The sequence below is a fragment of the Trachurus japonicus genome, chromosome 9 (genome assembly GCF_045865225.1).
Source record: "Trachurus japonicus isolate A0001 chromosome 9, Traja_1.0".
Classification (NCBI taxonomy): domain Eukaryota; kingdom Metazoa; phylum Chordata; class Actinopteri; order Carangiformes; family Carangidae; genus Trachurus; species Trachurus japonicus.
In genome coordinates this window covers 22,194,995-22,210,777 of record NC_140915.1, presented here as the reverse complement: position 1 = coordinate 22,210,777, position 15,783 = coordinate 22,194,995, and the positions used below count along the sequence as shown (strand labels likewise).

At 41.6% G+C, this 15,783-nt stretch overlaps 1 protein-coding gene across 4 annotated transcripts in view; it reads left to right on the top strand.

Annotated features, from left to right (window-relative positions):
- Window positions 1–6,505: 6,505 nt before the first annotated feature.
- Window positions 6,506–15,783, top strand: part of grid2 (glutamate receptor, ionotropic, delta 2) — a 506,792-nt gene continuing 497,514 nt past the window's right edge. For 3 of the 4 annotated variants that reach the window (XR_015036585.1, XR_015036586.1, XM_085786556.1), the window contains exon 1: window positions 6,506–6,813. Coding sequence is in view for 2 of the 4 variants with exons in the window: in XM_085786556.1 (XP_085642682.1) it covers window positions 6,726–6,813 (88 nt within the window). In the remaining 2 variants the exon portion in view is untranslated. The remainder of the gene's footprint in view (window positions 6,814–15,783) is intronic. The other variant, XM_085786555.1, reaches the window with a different exon arrangement.

The following is a 15,783-nucleotide window of genomic DNA, read 5'->3' as shown; positions in this document are numbered from 1 at the left end:
CTTTGCTAGTCATCATCAGATCTGGTGGACTTTTCCCAAATCATTCCCTCCCCACGAGCACTTTTCTGTCACATCACATAAAGTCACACTGGCAGAATGGAGGGTTAAAGAAGAGGATATAAATAAGCAGATGCTCTCACTATTTTCAACAGGTGTCTCCATGGGCACTGGGAGATGCTGACATGTCATATGCTGTCACATTATATAATGTTCTGTCTCTCTTACTGTTTTCAAATAGTAACCTTTGCTCTAAGGGGCAATGAAGTAGAACAGACATTGTTGCCATTTAAAAAATACATGTGTATTACACTATAGTTTGCCTTACTGGAATTGTTACACATTTGGACTGAGGAAATTGGCATTGATCTCCTTGAGTTCTGTCTACTTGAGCACTGGCACTGTTACTGGACAGCTCTAATACTGAACAGGAGTTGAGCTGTGTTTCAGCACCATTACATGTGGACAGCTCCCTAAAAAGCATCTGTTACTCTCTGGCAAACCTACAATGTGACAAATGAAGTACCTTTACCTTTACAACTAAAATAATTGTTGTTTTCCAGTGTGATAAAGGTTTTCAACTTCAAACACTTGACCCCACTGATGGCAAATCTTAGTTCTATAATTATTTTCCCCTCTGTTTTTTCCCTTTCTTTTGAACTTCAAATAGTTCTAGGCCAGATGAGAGGTCACATAGTTATATTGCTAATACGATAAGTCAGCGTGAAATGCACATTATTGCCATGGGAAAATGTTTCTTTCCTTATGTCATTGACAGTCCAAACCATTGTGTTTATAAGGAGGCATGGAGAAGAGAGGGAGTGATAGAGGGAGAAAAAGAAGGAAAAATGTGTTCCTGTATAATTACCCTTGAGAATCTCCTCTCAGCACCCTGCGTTAGTTCAGTACCTTGGCCCCAGGCTAAGATCTATGTCTTTCTCTCAGTCTTTCTCATGTTCTCTCAATCTTTCAATCTCTGGCTGCCAGTAGCCTGGCCTCTTTTTATTTATCTCCTGGGTTAAGGGGAATAAAAAGAGTATGAAGGGATTTAATTTAATGGCTCACTTCAGAAGACTTCAGAAGTCCAAACATTCGATAGAGAGGTGAATACATTAGTTATAGTTGGGAATCTAGATTTTAACCAGTAATGTAAAGTACTACAGAGGCAATGCACGCACATTCACAACAAACACATACAGGTCAAAGCCTTGATCACATTCTTTATCTTCACGCAGCTCACACCTTTACTCCCTCTGAGAGATATCCTAAAACCTCCATATATTTAAAGAAGGATGAAGACCAACAACCCATTTCTTTCTTCTTGGCTTCCTTCACCTCATCTTTTGTTCTCCTTCTTTGCTTGCATTCACTCTTCTTCCCTCTCTACTTGTGTTACCACTCTTAGATAAGGAAAACTCTGGGAGTATCAATTATTCAGTTTAGATCTAAATTGTGTTTGAGTGTGTGCAGGAAGAGAGGCTAATGATGAGTTCTTGTGATCATAATGGCAGGCTGGGAATGAGGTTTCGAGTTATTGAATTGAGTGATTTGTGCCATGTTGCATGGGTGTGCCTGGGATCAAATTGGGCCCTTTGGTACCCCAAAATACATCCCTCTCTGCCACATTAGGCAGCCATTAGTAGGCAAAATCCATGGGTAGGTGGACAGGTGAATCACCTCTAAAATATTACAAGACATACACAAAATATAAATAAATAAGAAGGTGCATCCAATTATTAGCTGAACTATAATTCATTGCATTCCTGCCAAGGTGATGATAGATAGTGCAGCATTGCTGGCTTTGGTGATGTTGTTGATGTGTGTGACCAGCTCTAAACTATGCAACCACCAAAGGATTTTTCACCAATATCCTCCTAATTACATTCATGTTGCAAAGAGACATGTATAATCTGTTTGCAAGTGTTAAACAACTGCTGGTTGCCAGTATTACCACATCGCCACATGACATTTTCCTTTTGTGTGGCATCATCGCACAGAAGAAAAATGGGTTAATGACCAACATTTGTGGTTCGAGTTTGGCACATGTCAACCTTGGCCTTCATTGACAGTTAAAACAAAAAAAAAATATTGGTGCTTTGGTTTTGTTTCGGAATACACAACTGTTAGCTGATGTTGTGTTGGTCTTGTTCTATTTTGTTTTCTGTGTGAGCATAATTTATCTCTCTGTGGGTTGTCAGTGGCCGTTTGAAAGTGATGGTACTGAGGCTTAATCATCTCTGTCTGGTCTTTTGTTTGGAGGCACGCACAACCTTAGCACACATACATGTACACACAGAGTCACGCAGAGGATGGGCGCTCATAGGTAGTGCTTCAACAGTAATGTTTGCTTTTACTGCCCTCTCGTTTAATGGCTTCAGCTGCAACATGGAAATAGAGACATGGTTGTTTTATGCAATGTTCAAAATATCCGACATTAACTCAAACACACATCCATGTCCACATGCCCCCCCCCAACCCAAGACAGACAATGTCCTTGAGAGATGGTGACAGCCGTGCATACTAAAAAGCCACCCAGCAGCTCACACCAGAATTACTCTTTGTCTCTGTCTGAAGCATATGCGCATGTCTGTCTGCATTTCCTTAGAAGTGTGTTGGTGTCCCTCTTTTTTAGGTTTGTAAGCTCATCAAAAGGCTTACATGTATCCTCTATAACACCAAAGTAAAATCGCACTTACTCTCATCACTTCTCTGTGGCAGGGATGGAGAGACTGCTCAGAATCTAGGGATCTAAGGATGAATGCATTCAAATACAGAGTACCTTGAAGAAAACTTGCTCTAGAGCATATATGACCTTAGACTGCTGCAATGGTTCAGCTTTCAACATGACAGTGATGCGAAGCACACTGCCAATGCTGGAGTGGCTTCAGGACTACTGTAAAGTCCAGACCTAAATCTGTGGAGAAACCTGACGATGGCAGCTCACAGACTCTCCTCATCCAATCTGACAGAGCTTGAGAGGATTTTGTAGGAATAGTGGGATTCACTGACTGAATCCAGGTATGCAAAGCCTGTAGTGACTTACCCAAAAATACTCAGATCTGGAACTTTATTATGACTTATTGAATGTGGGCAAAAACACCAGTTTTATCAATTTAAATTAAATCTACAATACAGTAAAATGAGTAAAAAAGTGGAATGCTGCTATAAATATTTTCTGAGCACTACATATACAGACTTGTGCAGCTGAGCTTTGCCTGTTTTTATTTTGTTTGTGGCACTTTTTTTCTCACACTGAATATTTTTTGCCATTTTAATTCTGTTTACAGTCCTTAACTGTAGTGAGCGCTGACAAAAAGTTTCACTGCTGGTGGTGATGATGACTCCCCAGGGAACAAAGCACTAGACAGTGAAAAAGCTGCAAAAATAAAACATTGCTGTAAGGCATTAACAGAGTGAAAAAACTTTTATTCTCAAAATGGTCTTAGGTGCAAGACACTGAGTTTCTTAGGATAAGGACTGTTGTGTTTCATTGTAATATAATCATATTCAGAAAAAAAAAAAAAAAAATAGAGAGGTGAAGTCTTACACCGCAAAGAACCTCTCCGTGACTTTGCCTAACAACATACTATATACTAGGACAGTTTGACCTTAATTTAATTTAGCTATATAGTATCGATTTGGTCAGTGTGTCCACCAAACCTTGTTTTCGTGATTTTTTAAGCCTGGCACCTTTTGTTCGCACCATAGTTGGCCTTAAAGAAACACTATACTGTATAGTGACAATCTTTATCAGTCGTCTTTTCTCTGTCTGTTTCCCTACAAAAAATCCCAACAATAAGCTTATACTCAATATACTACACTGCCAGACACTACATGTTTACATGTGTTTATTGCATGGTCAGTGCATACAAATCCACTCATCAGTATCCACATGATCCTCAGCTCCCAGTATACCAGTGATAGGGGGATTACAGTGAAGGGTCAATGCTCAGCCAAAACACAGGATAGATATGGAGGTCTGACTGTCCACTGTCCATCTGGTGCGAGATTTCACTCTTTCAAATACGAGATTTCCAGAAATCCATGAAGTGTGTTTTGCAGGGATGCAACTATCAACTGCTGTTCAAGGTTACAGTTTCTCAATTTCTTTGCTCAGCACAAGTCCAAATATTTTCTAACGTGTAAGAAATCTTAATGTTAACGCCAAGGTCTTGACTGAGGTTTCCCAGTGAACAGAAATATATATATTTTGTCAGTTATTATTTCATGACACTAAACTCTGATAAATTTAACAGAAGGTCTAGCCCTCTCTGTTGATTTATTTATTTATGTGAATTAGTCATATCAAATTATGAAAGCCTCTAAACGATTTTTACAAAGTTGTATCTCTGCCAGAAAGTGAATTAGAGTTTTGTGATTACACAATTATTTATATGTAGGACTAAGGGTAGGAATATTAGGTGCCATAAATTCAAGGAATGTGAGTATGTTCGTGTTTGCTTACCATGTGAATAAAGGTGTAAAATTCAATTATATAAATCAAAGGTTCATATTAAAGGTTGTAGCTTAAACAGGTTATACAATTAAAGACACGTTTAAAGATTGTTTCTTTTTAAATGAAAAATATAATCTTAAACCTCTTCATTCTTCATGAAGAGAAAAATAAACTTAAATCAGTCTTTTCTTCTCAGTAATCAATCATTTCTTTAATTTCACTGATAATCATTTTTGATGCAAGCACAAACATGGGTATTTTATCTTTTCATCTTCAAGACGTCTTTTTGTTTACAGGACCTTAGTTTTTTCTTATCTCTGTCTTTTCAGCTATAGCCTGCTCACTGAACAAGAGATATTCCTCTTCAATGTGAGTGGTTATATAAACATTTAATAATAAATCAATAGCGTCAAAAAAGGAGAAGTCAGAGCAGCTTTCACAGCATCAGTATCACTGTCAGTTTAATCTCCCATTCCTTGAATGCGTACAAAACAGTCCTTCCACTGGAAGCCCGATGAGGCTCCCAGCCCTCCTAATCCCTAATCCAAGGTCTGGGGCAGATTAAGAAGAACCCTAGGGACTCCAGCCCTTCAGGGAGGCAGCCAGGCAGGGATGGATAAACGGACGATAGCAGGTCAAATGGATAGAAAAGATGTACAAAAGGATGAGAGGAAAATATGTTTGTTAATAATGCAGAGGGGTATGAGCATGCGATTGACAGATAGAGAAGGTCTGTAGAATGACAACATCCCGTTTTAATATCTGATATCAGTAACCTGAACAGAGCTCAGAGGCAAAGTGATTCTTCTCAAATCACACAGCAGCAGGGTAAAGTTGAAAAGTTGGTGATGTTAAAATTTCAAATCAGTTCTCAGTGAATGACCCAAATAACCTTTTACAGAAATCACGATTGGTATAACCAATGGTGACCCGATCAGCAGCTCCTGCTCAAGTGAAAGGTAGACAGCAGGTCTCAAGTAACCATGACTGAGCTGAAGCTGGCAGATGAGCCCTCTCTTCATCTGTCTGTCTCCCTGTTAGACACCCTATTGCATCCTCCGCCTGCCCTGAGAGGCACATCTCATCTCTCTCTCCCCCCCCCACCGCCTTCTCTCTCTCTCTCTCTCTCTCTCTCTCTCAGACAGTAGATGCGCGCCCGGCTGGCAACTGCTGCTGATCATAGTTGCTCCCTCTTCCTCTCTTTTTTTCTCCTTCTCTCTCCTGGGTCTCCTCCCTATCTTTCTCTTCTTCCCTCCCTCCCTCCCTCCCTCCCTCTCTCTCCCACACGAACGCGGCATACCTCCTCTTCACCAGCCAACGTGTGAGCTGAGTCTGACGCGGGTACCCGCATACGGAGTGCGGACCGTGGAGTGTCGTTGGCGCGCATCCTCGGTTCATTTTTCTCCAGATAGCCTAGCCCACATTTTTTCCCTTCCTGACGCAGAGAAGAAGAGTGGCTTTGGAGCTCTCTCTCATTAGCCATACATTTAAGAGCCCTCTCCATTCTCTCTCATCTCTACAGGAAACTAGAGACAATTTCGGAATATGGTACCTCTCCGTGGTAATGCCATGTGACAAGGCTTTTCATCATTTTGTATTTCTTTCCACTCTAACAAAAGTAGCCGGGCTCATCTGTGTGTTCTGACGGCGGTGATATTCAAAGAGGGGCCAAGTGAAAGAGAAAAAAAGCCCCTGGGAAAAATGGAAGTTTTGGCGTTGGCTTGGTCCGCTGTGGCTGCTGCTGCTGCTGCTGCTGCTGGTGATTTGGTGATTGGTGCAGGGGGGGAACTGCGTCGTCAGGTCTGAAAGGCAGGGATTCTCGGGTCATTATTACAGGTCCTGCTTTTCAAGATAACTAGGTTTTCCCTGACGTTATTGAATGGTTACAGCTTTATTCTTTTTAAATGAGCGGCCACATCCTGCAGCCCCCCAGTTCGCCTTAACGCGTCGGCGTTTGGATGCGGTTTGTTTTCTCTGCGGCTCAGCGTCTCTCTGCTCGCCCAGAATATGATTTAATGTTGGGAGGAATTTCAGCAGGGTGCCAGTCTGTGACTACCCGGGGATCTCTTCTGATTTTCCTCTTGCAGACAAGCATCACACTCTAACGTCAAGTGAAGAACACATCGAGCCACAGATTACAGGGAATTTCCTTGACCGCCTCACAGATGGACTAAAAAAAGAAGCTCCGGTTCTCGGGATTTAAACTCTGATCGCTCTCACTCAAAAGAGCTGTGTTTTTCTTTGGTTTTGGGGGGAAATATATCTGGACAACATGAAAGTTATCTCGGCTATGTTGATCGTCGCCGTTTTTTGGAGCCAGGAGTGGAGGTCGGTGCTCTCGGATTCAATCATCCACATCGGTGAGTTACTGCGCTTTTTCTCTTATAATTCGCAGCCACAATAAAGCTCACTGTGGCTCTCTCAGGAAACACATTTCGGTTTCAGCCTTGATGTCGCTGCGCTGCTTCAGTCACAGAATCAACGGCAAATGTTTGACATCTTGTGGCACTGAGTGGCTTTTTACTATGAACTATATGGCACGTAGGATGTAGATACCACACTTGGAATGTTTTTGGCACATTCACGTCTTTATATCACTGGTTAAAAATAACGAACTACAGATCTGTTGTGCGCCATTTCGGGCATCGGATCAAGTGAAGTTACGTCTGAGTTGAATAATTATTGAGCATCAATTGCATATCTGGAATCAATCCCAGAATTTACCGTAGTCGTGTCTTTCAGGTGTTTGTAAATGCCATTAACGCTCATAAGAATTGATCAATGAATGCGGGCAATGTCAAGTAAATGGACTGCACTTAGAGACGGCAGCGTTTTTGCTTGGTATTTAATATATATAACAATGGCTATGTGCGCACAGGATGCACGAAAAACAGGTGGTTCAGCATGGCGTGATGTTGCCCTGGACGGCGGCAAATCTTCCGCTTTTAGATTTTCCTGAAGCATAATGGCATTAAAACCCTCCATTGTGAGCTACTGCAGTGCCAGGAGGAGGAAAAAAACGGTTTATGCCCTAACGTCTCTTCTGCCTTCTACCACCACCGGCAAAGTGTGGCACTGTTGTGTTGAGTGTATGTCGACATCAGGGAGCGTATTCTTTCAGGCGATGTAGCGGCACCTCCGGCTCCGGCTGTAGTTTGCGGGGGAGAGAGAGAGGATGAGAGAGTGAGGGGGAGAGAGAGAGAGAGAGAGATGACGCTGGAGAGCGTGTCTTGCAGGATGAGATGAGGACGCGAGGTGGTGATGGTGGGCACACACAATCATTGCTCAACGCGGTGGCCTCGAATGGGCGATAGAAAACAGAGAGCAGTGTGTAGGTGTGTGAGTGAGAGTAACGACCAAACACACACACACACACACACAGCAAGAGAGAGAGAGAGAGATAAGCACCTGTCCATGCTTTACTGTTTTTTACACCACATTGCATGGCCATGAGTGCATCCATATTTTAACAGTCACACTGAGACATATGCACACTCAATCACACATGTAACACATTATAAAGCAATCTCACTCACTGCATTATGCTGCTATGGGGAGGAGGAGGGGTGGACTGGTCTCTTGGACCCATTTAGACCCTGGGCAGCTGATTTACAGTGCAGAGTCCAGGCCAATTGAACGGCTACCTGAGTGCAATTTGCCAAGAGTTGGATCAGTCGTAGGTCTCTGCTCTGGGCTGTAGACCAAGCTGATGCCCCATATCAGACACGTAACAGCAGCATGGCCAAGTTAATGAGATTTACACAGGTCAAGCTGACAGTCGTTGCATATTATCTCATTTGTAGACAACGGGAAATGCAGGTGTTATGCCAATCAATTCAGGTTGAAAGCAAACATTAGATTAAGCTAGTTTTGAATCAATAGTTTAATTGAATTCCAATTTCCATGGATTACTGTTGAAAGATCTGCAAATTGTTGTTGCAAAACAGTAGGAAAGCTGCTGAAATATCGGTAAAGTCACACATGCTCATCAAGCCTCATCCTGCATATAGGTTGTGATAGCGGCCCTACAGGGGTGTCAGTGTAATCCATTGGTTAGACATATCACCGTGTGACTGGATGGTTTGATCCCAGCAGCAGCCACATGTTCTGCAAGTGTCTCACAGCAAGACACTAGAACTTTACGTGCTCACTGACTTTAAGTCTCCTTAGAGATGAGTGCTGGCAGTGTGACTAAAACCCGCTGGTTATGAGACATTTAAGACGGGGATCTGCATCTTTCTTGGCTAACTACGTTCGGGTTCTTGTCAGCTGATGAAACTGGGTCAAGGTTCTCTCTATGTACAGTCTCTTGTGTTTATCCAGGCCCATTGTAAAGTATATTATAGTTTTCAGACATGATGTCTTACGCGACCTACCAATAACATGTGAGCTTAGTTAATGTTTTGGCATCTCTGATACACTGCAATTGTAGGGTTAAAAAAAGATTAATGTGTAAGCCAAATACTCAAAAATACCCTAATATACCCAATGCCCTTTGATAGTATTAACTGTCTATGTTTACCATTCTCTTTCTGTATAGAGGTCAACAAATAAACACAAAAATTCATAACATTGTTCTGCACCGTGTTTCAACTGTGAGTCAGTGAGTAAAATTGGGCTGTAGAGACATGGGATTTACAGAGAGAGAGGCTCTCAAATCACCTCCAGTTTGCAACATAATCCATACAAATCCCAGATATATGTTTGAGGAGCAAATTTAGTGACACGGATAACAAGAAAACCCTGTTATTCCTCCTTGACCCTGTTGTGGAAACCAGGCCAGTGAGTGGTTTCCAATTAGTAGAGTAGACAGTTAAAGCAATGTATAGTTCATTGGCTCCTGGTTAGTTACACCCCCCGCCCCCCCCAGCAGTGTGTTACAGGGTTACCCCCCCCCCCTGCATAATGTGCATCTACAGTAAAGTGTCTCTGTGTGCAAGAGTGTTTGAGGACAAAGGTTCAGTGTGGGTGTTTGGTGGTTGCTATGATTTTAGACATTGCGTCTTCTCTCCTCACACCTTATCTCTAATCAATAGTTCATTTCCCTGCTCGCCGCAAGTACTTTGAAATCACAACAAAAGGTTATCACCCCCCAAAAACAATACTTCTCCTTTCTCATTCCATCTATCTCTCACACCCTATCCCTCTCCCATCCCTCCTTATCCTCACTACTCCAGCAGACCTCAGAAACAGCCGATAAAAGAGGGAGGGTGTCAATAGAGTGGAAATGAGTAGAGGAGAATATGTTATGATTGGTGTCAGTGTTTCTCACAAAAGGTGCTATCGTTTAAAATGAGTAAAAGGCACACTGACAATTCAGTGGCCTCCTCATGCTACAATGGTGCATTTCTGCACAGGGGGATAATTAATACCCCTGAAGACTTTCACTTATTTTTTCCACTCCATCTTATCTCCAACTCATACAATGCTGACCTGTCTGTGTGTGCATCATATTGACTTAGTACTGCATGAGAAAGAAAAAAAGTACTATACCCAGCAGGCGCATCACATTGACATGTCAGAAGTAATCCCCCTTTAATCTCTTTGTTGCCGCTAAAGATGGAACGAGGGAAAGAGAGGGAGAGATAGACGGGCAAAGAGAGATGTATATCAAAGGCAGAAAAGATGGAAGAGAGAAAGTAAAAGACAGAGAAACCAGGGGGAACAAAGGGAGATGGAGTAGACTTTGTGCTGTCATCATCTACCATTTTTAGCTTTCAACACTGAAAACCTGTGTCATTCTGTCACAGGGTTGCCATTATTTTGGTGATACCAACAGCAGTGACCAGCAGACGTTTTCATCTTGCTCTGTCCAGGCATTAAATGTGATTGAACTGCTGGGGATCTGGCACCACTGCTTCACTCGTCTCCCTCTTTCTCTCTCCGTCTCCCTCCCTCTTTCTCTCTCTAATGATCAGCATGCAGAAGGAAGGGGGGAGTTCGCTTGCCTCTTGGCCCTCACTGCATCGTGTGCTGAATGGCAATGACCCTCTGCTTTGTGAGGGCATGGTCATATGGATTCTGCATGTGTGTGTGTGAGAGACAGAGAGAAAAAAAGAGAGCGACATATATAGACATAGTGATTGTGTGCAAGTGTGCAGGGTTGTGTGTTCTTGATTAGTTACACTCAGAAAGTCACTGTGATTTATGCACCCAGATTAAGTCCTCACATTGGAGTCACACTGGTTTTTAGCCATGCCGTGTCAGAGTGCATCCACTGGCTCATCATGCTTCACAGATGAGGGAAAGAAGCCAGTGAGTGAGCCTGGTTCAAAGGAGTTCTCTCTTTCTTTCTTTCTTTCTTTCTTTCTTTCTTTCTTTCTTTCTTTCTTTCTTTCTTTCTTTCTTTCTTTCTTTCTTTCTTTCTTTCTTTCTTTCTTTCTTTCTTTCTCTCTATCTGTCTCTCTCTGTCTGCCCCCCCTCTCTCTCATGCACACTGAGTCACCATTTTGATACCAATCACTGAGATACAGTATATTAGATTTGTCCTGGCTGTACTTATGAGTTTTAGTGCTTGGTCTGAGATTAATATCATTTGGACTTGTTAACACGTTTCAAATGCCAAGGGCACGGAATATCTGAGTGAATATGAGATGACCACATGTGACCCAATGTCATTATGCACTACAGCCACATATTACAGATGCCTTACGCAGTTATAGGCTTTGTCTCCTCTTATAGCTCCTGGCTAGATCACAGCAAAATAGAAAATTAATGAACGAGCACTTAGATGAAGAGGAGGGTGGAAAAAATGGATCGTCATGATGTGTTATCTTGCAAGTGCCAACACTTTTTCAGGCGATAAAACTGTGCAGTTAATCACAGAAGTAAGTCTCTGCTAATTCTTGATCAATAAAATATTCAAAAGCATTTTTGGCAAGATTTATGACAATACCTTGCATTGTGGGCGGCAAAAATCTGCTCTGCTTGTAATCTCTACCTACATTATTATACCTGAAGTCCTAATGCAACACTCAGTGGGCTTCATTGATCTGGCACTACACCATGAAATTTGTAAAGGACACGTTGTTAATAGATGCATCCGAGTACACTTGTAAATCAGACATTGTATAGTTGAATCGTCGAACTTTTAAAAGCACCTATGAAACAGTTCTCAAGTGCTCTCTTGCTGTGACAATGTAGGAATTGATGCTGACTAGAGGAGAAAACACAGAAAATCAGATTCTGGAGGGATTTGGTCTAACAGACCGTGTTGCCTCTGCAGTCATTTAAAAAAATGTTGACATTTTATTCAAGGACTTCACAAAACATTAAAGGCTTGCTGCTCTGCAGAAAGGAGGAGGACAGTTGTGTGTGTGTGTGTATACACAAGATACCTTGCTTTATGTCATTATTTGCTGTTCTCTGTCTTTTAGTGCTTAGTTTGTCAAGAACTGGCTACCCCAAACCAGCATGTGTGGCCCAAAATTGGGCCAATGAATGTGACATTAGACTAATTACTGAGGTCCGCTGAGATCCATTCTTTTACTGCTCCATCTCTAGGACCGTTGTTTAATATGCACATTTTGACCCACAACTTCCATGGAAATGGAAATGACAGCCAATGCAAATGACTCGAGTTGTGGGATTTCATTTGCAAACTCCAAACAGTGAATGATTTTAGTGTTGGAATGGATGGGTTCACTATTGGAATCTACATTAAAAAGGATAACACAATATTTGCATTAACCAAATCACCAAATAATCACCAACACAATCAGAAAACACCTAATCTGCAAAATCAGGGCAGCCTTTTTTAGTCTTTTTTATAGAAACTATCTTCCACACTCTTCTTGTATTGGAAATGTGTTGTGTTTTTTCATCTTTCATCTGGATACTCTCTGAAGTGCAGTTCACAGTATCATATTGTGGACATTAAGCTATAGAATTCATGTCATTTTGTTACAGTAAGGGAGTTCTGACCTGACATTGCCTGGTGTGTCTGGCACTATGGTGCTATTCTAGTCATTTCCATGGAAAAGGATTCCTAAACATCTCAGTGTGTGTGAAAGGTTGTTCCTGCTTGGTTTTGTCTACGAGTTTCACAGCTGTCAACAGTGCCTCCTCTTTTGAATTACCAACTTCTGTTTGTGTGAGTGCACGCACACATGTATTTTAATCTGCAGTTATGCACCGATTCAGAATGGTGGGGGCCAGAGAGCGTGTACTAAATGCTTCCTATCTTTTGAGTTATGTATCTATGAGTTTTGACAGCTGTGCCGGGCTACGCTATCTTTGACTGGGAAGATTTAGCACCTCACATTTCCGTGTGCATGAACACTGGAGTTTTATTTGTGTGTGTACGAGTGAATATGATTCACATGATGATTGTACGTTTTTTGTGATATGGGAGACTGTTGTGCATCCTCTTGTGAGGGAAAGAGACAGACAGTAGCTCTGATGTCTGTACCTGGTCACTGAGGCAGAACCCTTAACCAGGCCACAGAGAGAAGGTAGGGGTGTGTGTGTGTGTGTGTGTGTGTGTGTGTCTGAAGTTGAGATGGACTGACAGGTAGCTGTGAGAAGAAGTATGATTGCTTGTCTGAGGAGAGACAGCACAGCTCTGCCAAAGGTGCTTCATCTTACTGCAGCAGTCAGTGATGCAGGTAGAAAAGACCAGATGGCCCGGGAAGGACTTGTACTACACAGGCCCTTGTTCCCAGATGATTGTATCGTGTGTTTGTGTTTATCCAGTTGCCACACGCAGAGTCGCACATACGTAATGTCATCTGAGGACAAGACCCTTTTGTTGCTTGTTAAAACAGGTGTCAGCCTGCTTCTTGTGGAGATTGACTTAAACCGCCTCTGTGAGCACAGAAGCATGCATACTGTATAGATTATTCGCACAGACACACTTAACCAAACAATGTATTAAAAATGTAGGAAGATGCTTTTGCTTTGGCTATGTACTCTTAGTTTTATTTTTTATATGAAGACAGACACAAACGTTTTCACATTAAGGACAGGAAAGCTCACTGGTTATACAGTAGATACTGGAAGTTTGCTCTTCAGCAGTAAAACACCTATTCTAGACATCTGTATGTAGTGGGGCTCCGTCTTGAAAGAATACCGTAAAACCAGAACAGGGACAATTCATACAACACAGAGCTCTCTAGCCAATCCCAGTGCCACACACTGAGGAATTAATCACACTATCTGGCAATTACTATTCAGAGAAGTGCAAAATACAAACATGTTGAACAAACAGCGGAACTCAGTCGAGTGAAGCCATTTGTATGCAGAGAGTCTTACTCGGGAAGAATGCTTGGTGTGCACTAGGTCTATGTAATCATGCTAATGATGAGGGAAACTTCAAAGGAAGTAGAATTTTCTTGCCAGTGACTAGCATGGCTGTCAGTGTTTTTTTTTTGAGTGTGTGTATGTGTGCGTGCACACAAGGTTGTACATTTATATGGCATGCACTGTACATACGGTATATATGGGTGTAGGTGTCTTTGTGTGGTGTTCATCCATTTTGTACTTTCTGCTGTAGAGTGAATAAGTAGAGTGAATATTTGAGGCTGCCCTCTCCTCCCTCTCTGCTTTCTTCATCTTCCAGAAATCTGAGCTATGTGTCACTGGAGCAAAGGGTTCCATGAATGTACATAAAATGTGTTTTCATATGCTGTATATTTGGGAACGCATCATGCATGCATGTGAGCATGTTCACACATTTAACAGTGTGCATATACTGCCTATTTGTGAACTCATCTCCTGACCGCATTCTGTCTATATGGACACATGCCAGTGTATGTGTGTGGGCGTGTACTGAGTCTTCATGGATATGTGTGCATGTAAGCGCCAGTTTAATTTGCTGGCAGTACTTCTCTCTCCTCTGAATTACTTCCCTTGACAAAAATCATGAGCAGGCTGCTTTTCATTGCACTGTAAAACACAGGCAGTATGGCACTGGTAGTTTGTTCTACAACACATTAACTAACAAACATTTACACACACATGCAGCAAAACTTAACAAAATCTGCACACGTGTAACACTTTAAAACCTACAAGTCGGCAATGTGTTATATTGAATACGTATGGACTAAGCTGTTCATTGTAACAGTTAAAAGACTTGACAGACAAAATTTTATTGCACATTCAAGGAAAAACAAGTTATTGTTTATAATAAAATACGGTCGATGACAAGTTTGCTACTTGTCTTTGTTAAATTTATGACAAATTCAACATGTCATCACATTGGCACCATTGTTGAACCAGCAGCACCTACATTTTATTATAAACCTACAATTGATTATGCAATGAAAGTTAGAAGTTGTGGTGCAAAACTGATAATTGCAAAGTTGAACTATGACACCTTAATGTCTTTTAATCCTACCTTTTAGAAAATATTAGGCTATGTTTATGTTTTGTTTTCTTGTGTGTTACACATCTTATCTCCGCTGCTATTGGCTGAGTGTTACTTGCTCTGTGGTCACAGTTAATATTTTTAATTTATGCAAGTATGTTCTTGTTGAATATTTGTTTCATTTCAGTACCAAATGGGTTTCCACAGAAGTGGTCTGTCCCTGCTATCAGTCAAATTCTCTGCTATGCTTTTATTGTACCCCATACAGGCATTTTCTCTTGTTATTGACTTTATTCACTCTCTCAGTCTCACTTCCACTGTCTGTCACTCCTCTGTGTTCCCTCAGCTTTTCTGATATTGTCTCAACTTATGGCTTTTTCCTCAATTGCTTTCTTTACCTTTATACTCTAAATTGTGTTTTTGTTTTTGTCATCTGTGTCTGCACTGCATTTGCCCTTAGATTTTCTTCCTCGTCCTCCCCCCACCCCACCCCCATCACTCTCCTCTCTCTCTTTTATCTCCACCTCCTCCTTGATGTTTAGTATGCTGTCACTGATTACAGAAACAGGCATCATAACTGAGAGGTGTTAAACACTTTGCTAATCACTGTCGTGGAATTGTAATATGCTGTTTGTTGTTGTGTCTGACACACTTGGCAACACGTCACAAAGCCGCTTGCATGTGCCCATCTGGACTGTAGTTTTCAATCTTGTCTTCTTAAGGGTCCAAAACGGAAAATCAACAAATTGGAGGGGAAAAATCAGTAAGAGCAGCCATTTGCATGTCGTTTGCATATTTCTGTTTCTCTCCCCTGCTTGCAGGGAAGGAGCAAGTGACCACTTGCCTCAGGCCTACTACTACTTATCATGCCTACAATATTGGATTACTATGGTTAGTCTCTTATTTTAACATTCATAATTGTAGTTAAACTTCTAAAAACAGAAATAATGTTATGTTATTATAATGTGTAGCCTACCACACATTTGATTCATCTACAGTAAACCAATTGTGTGTATGTCAAGGC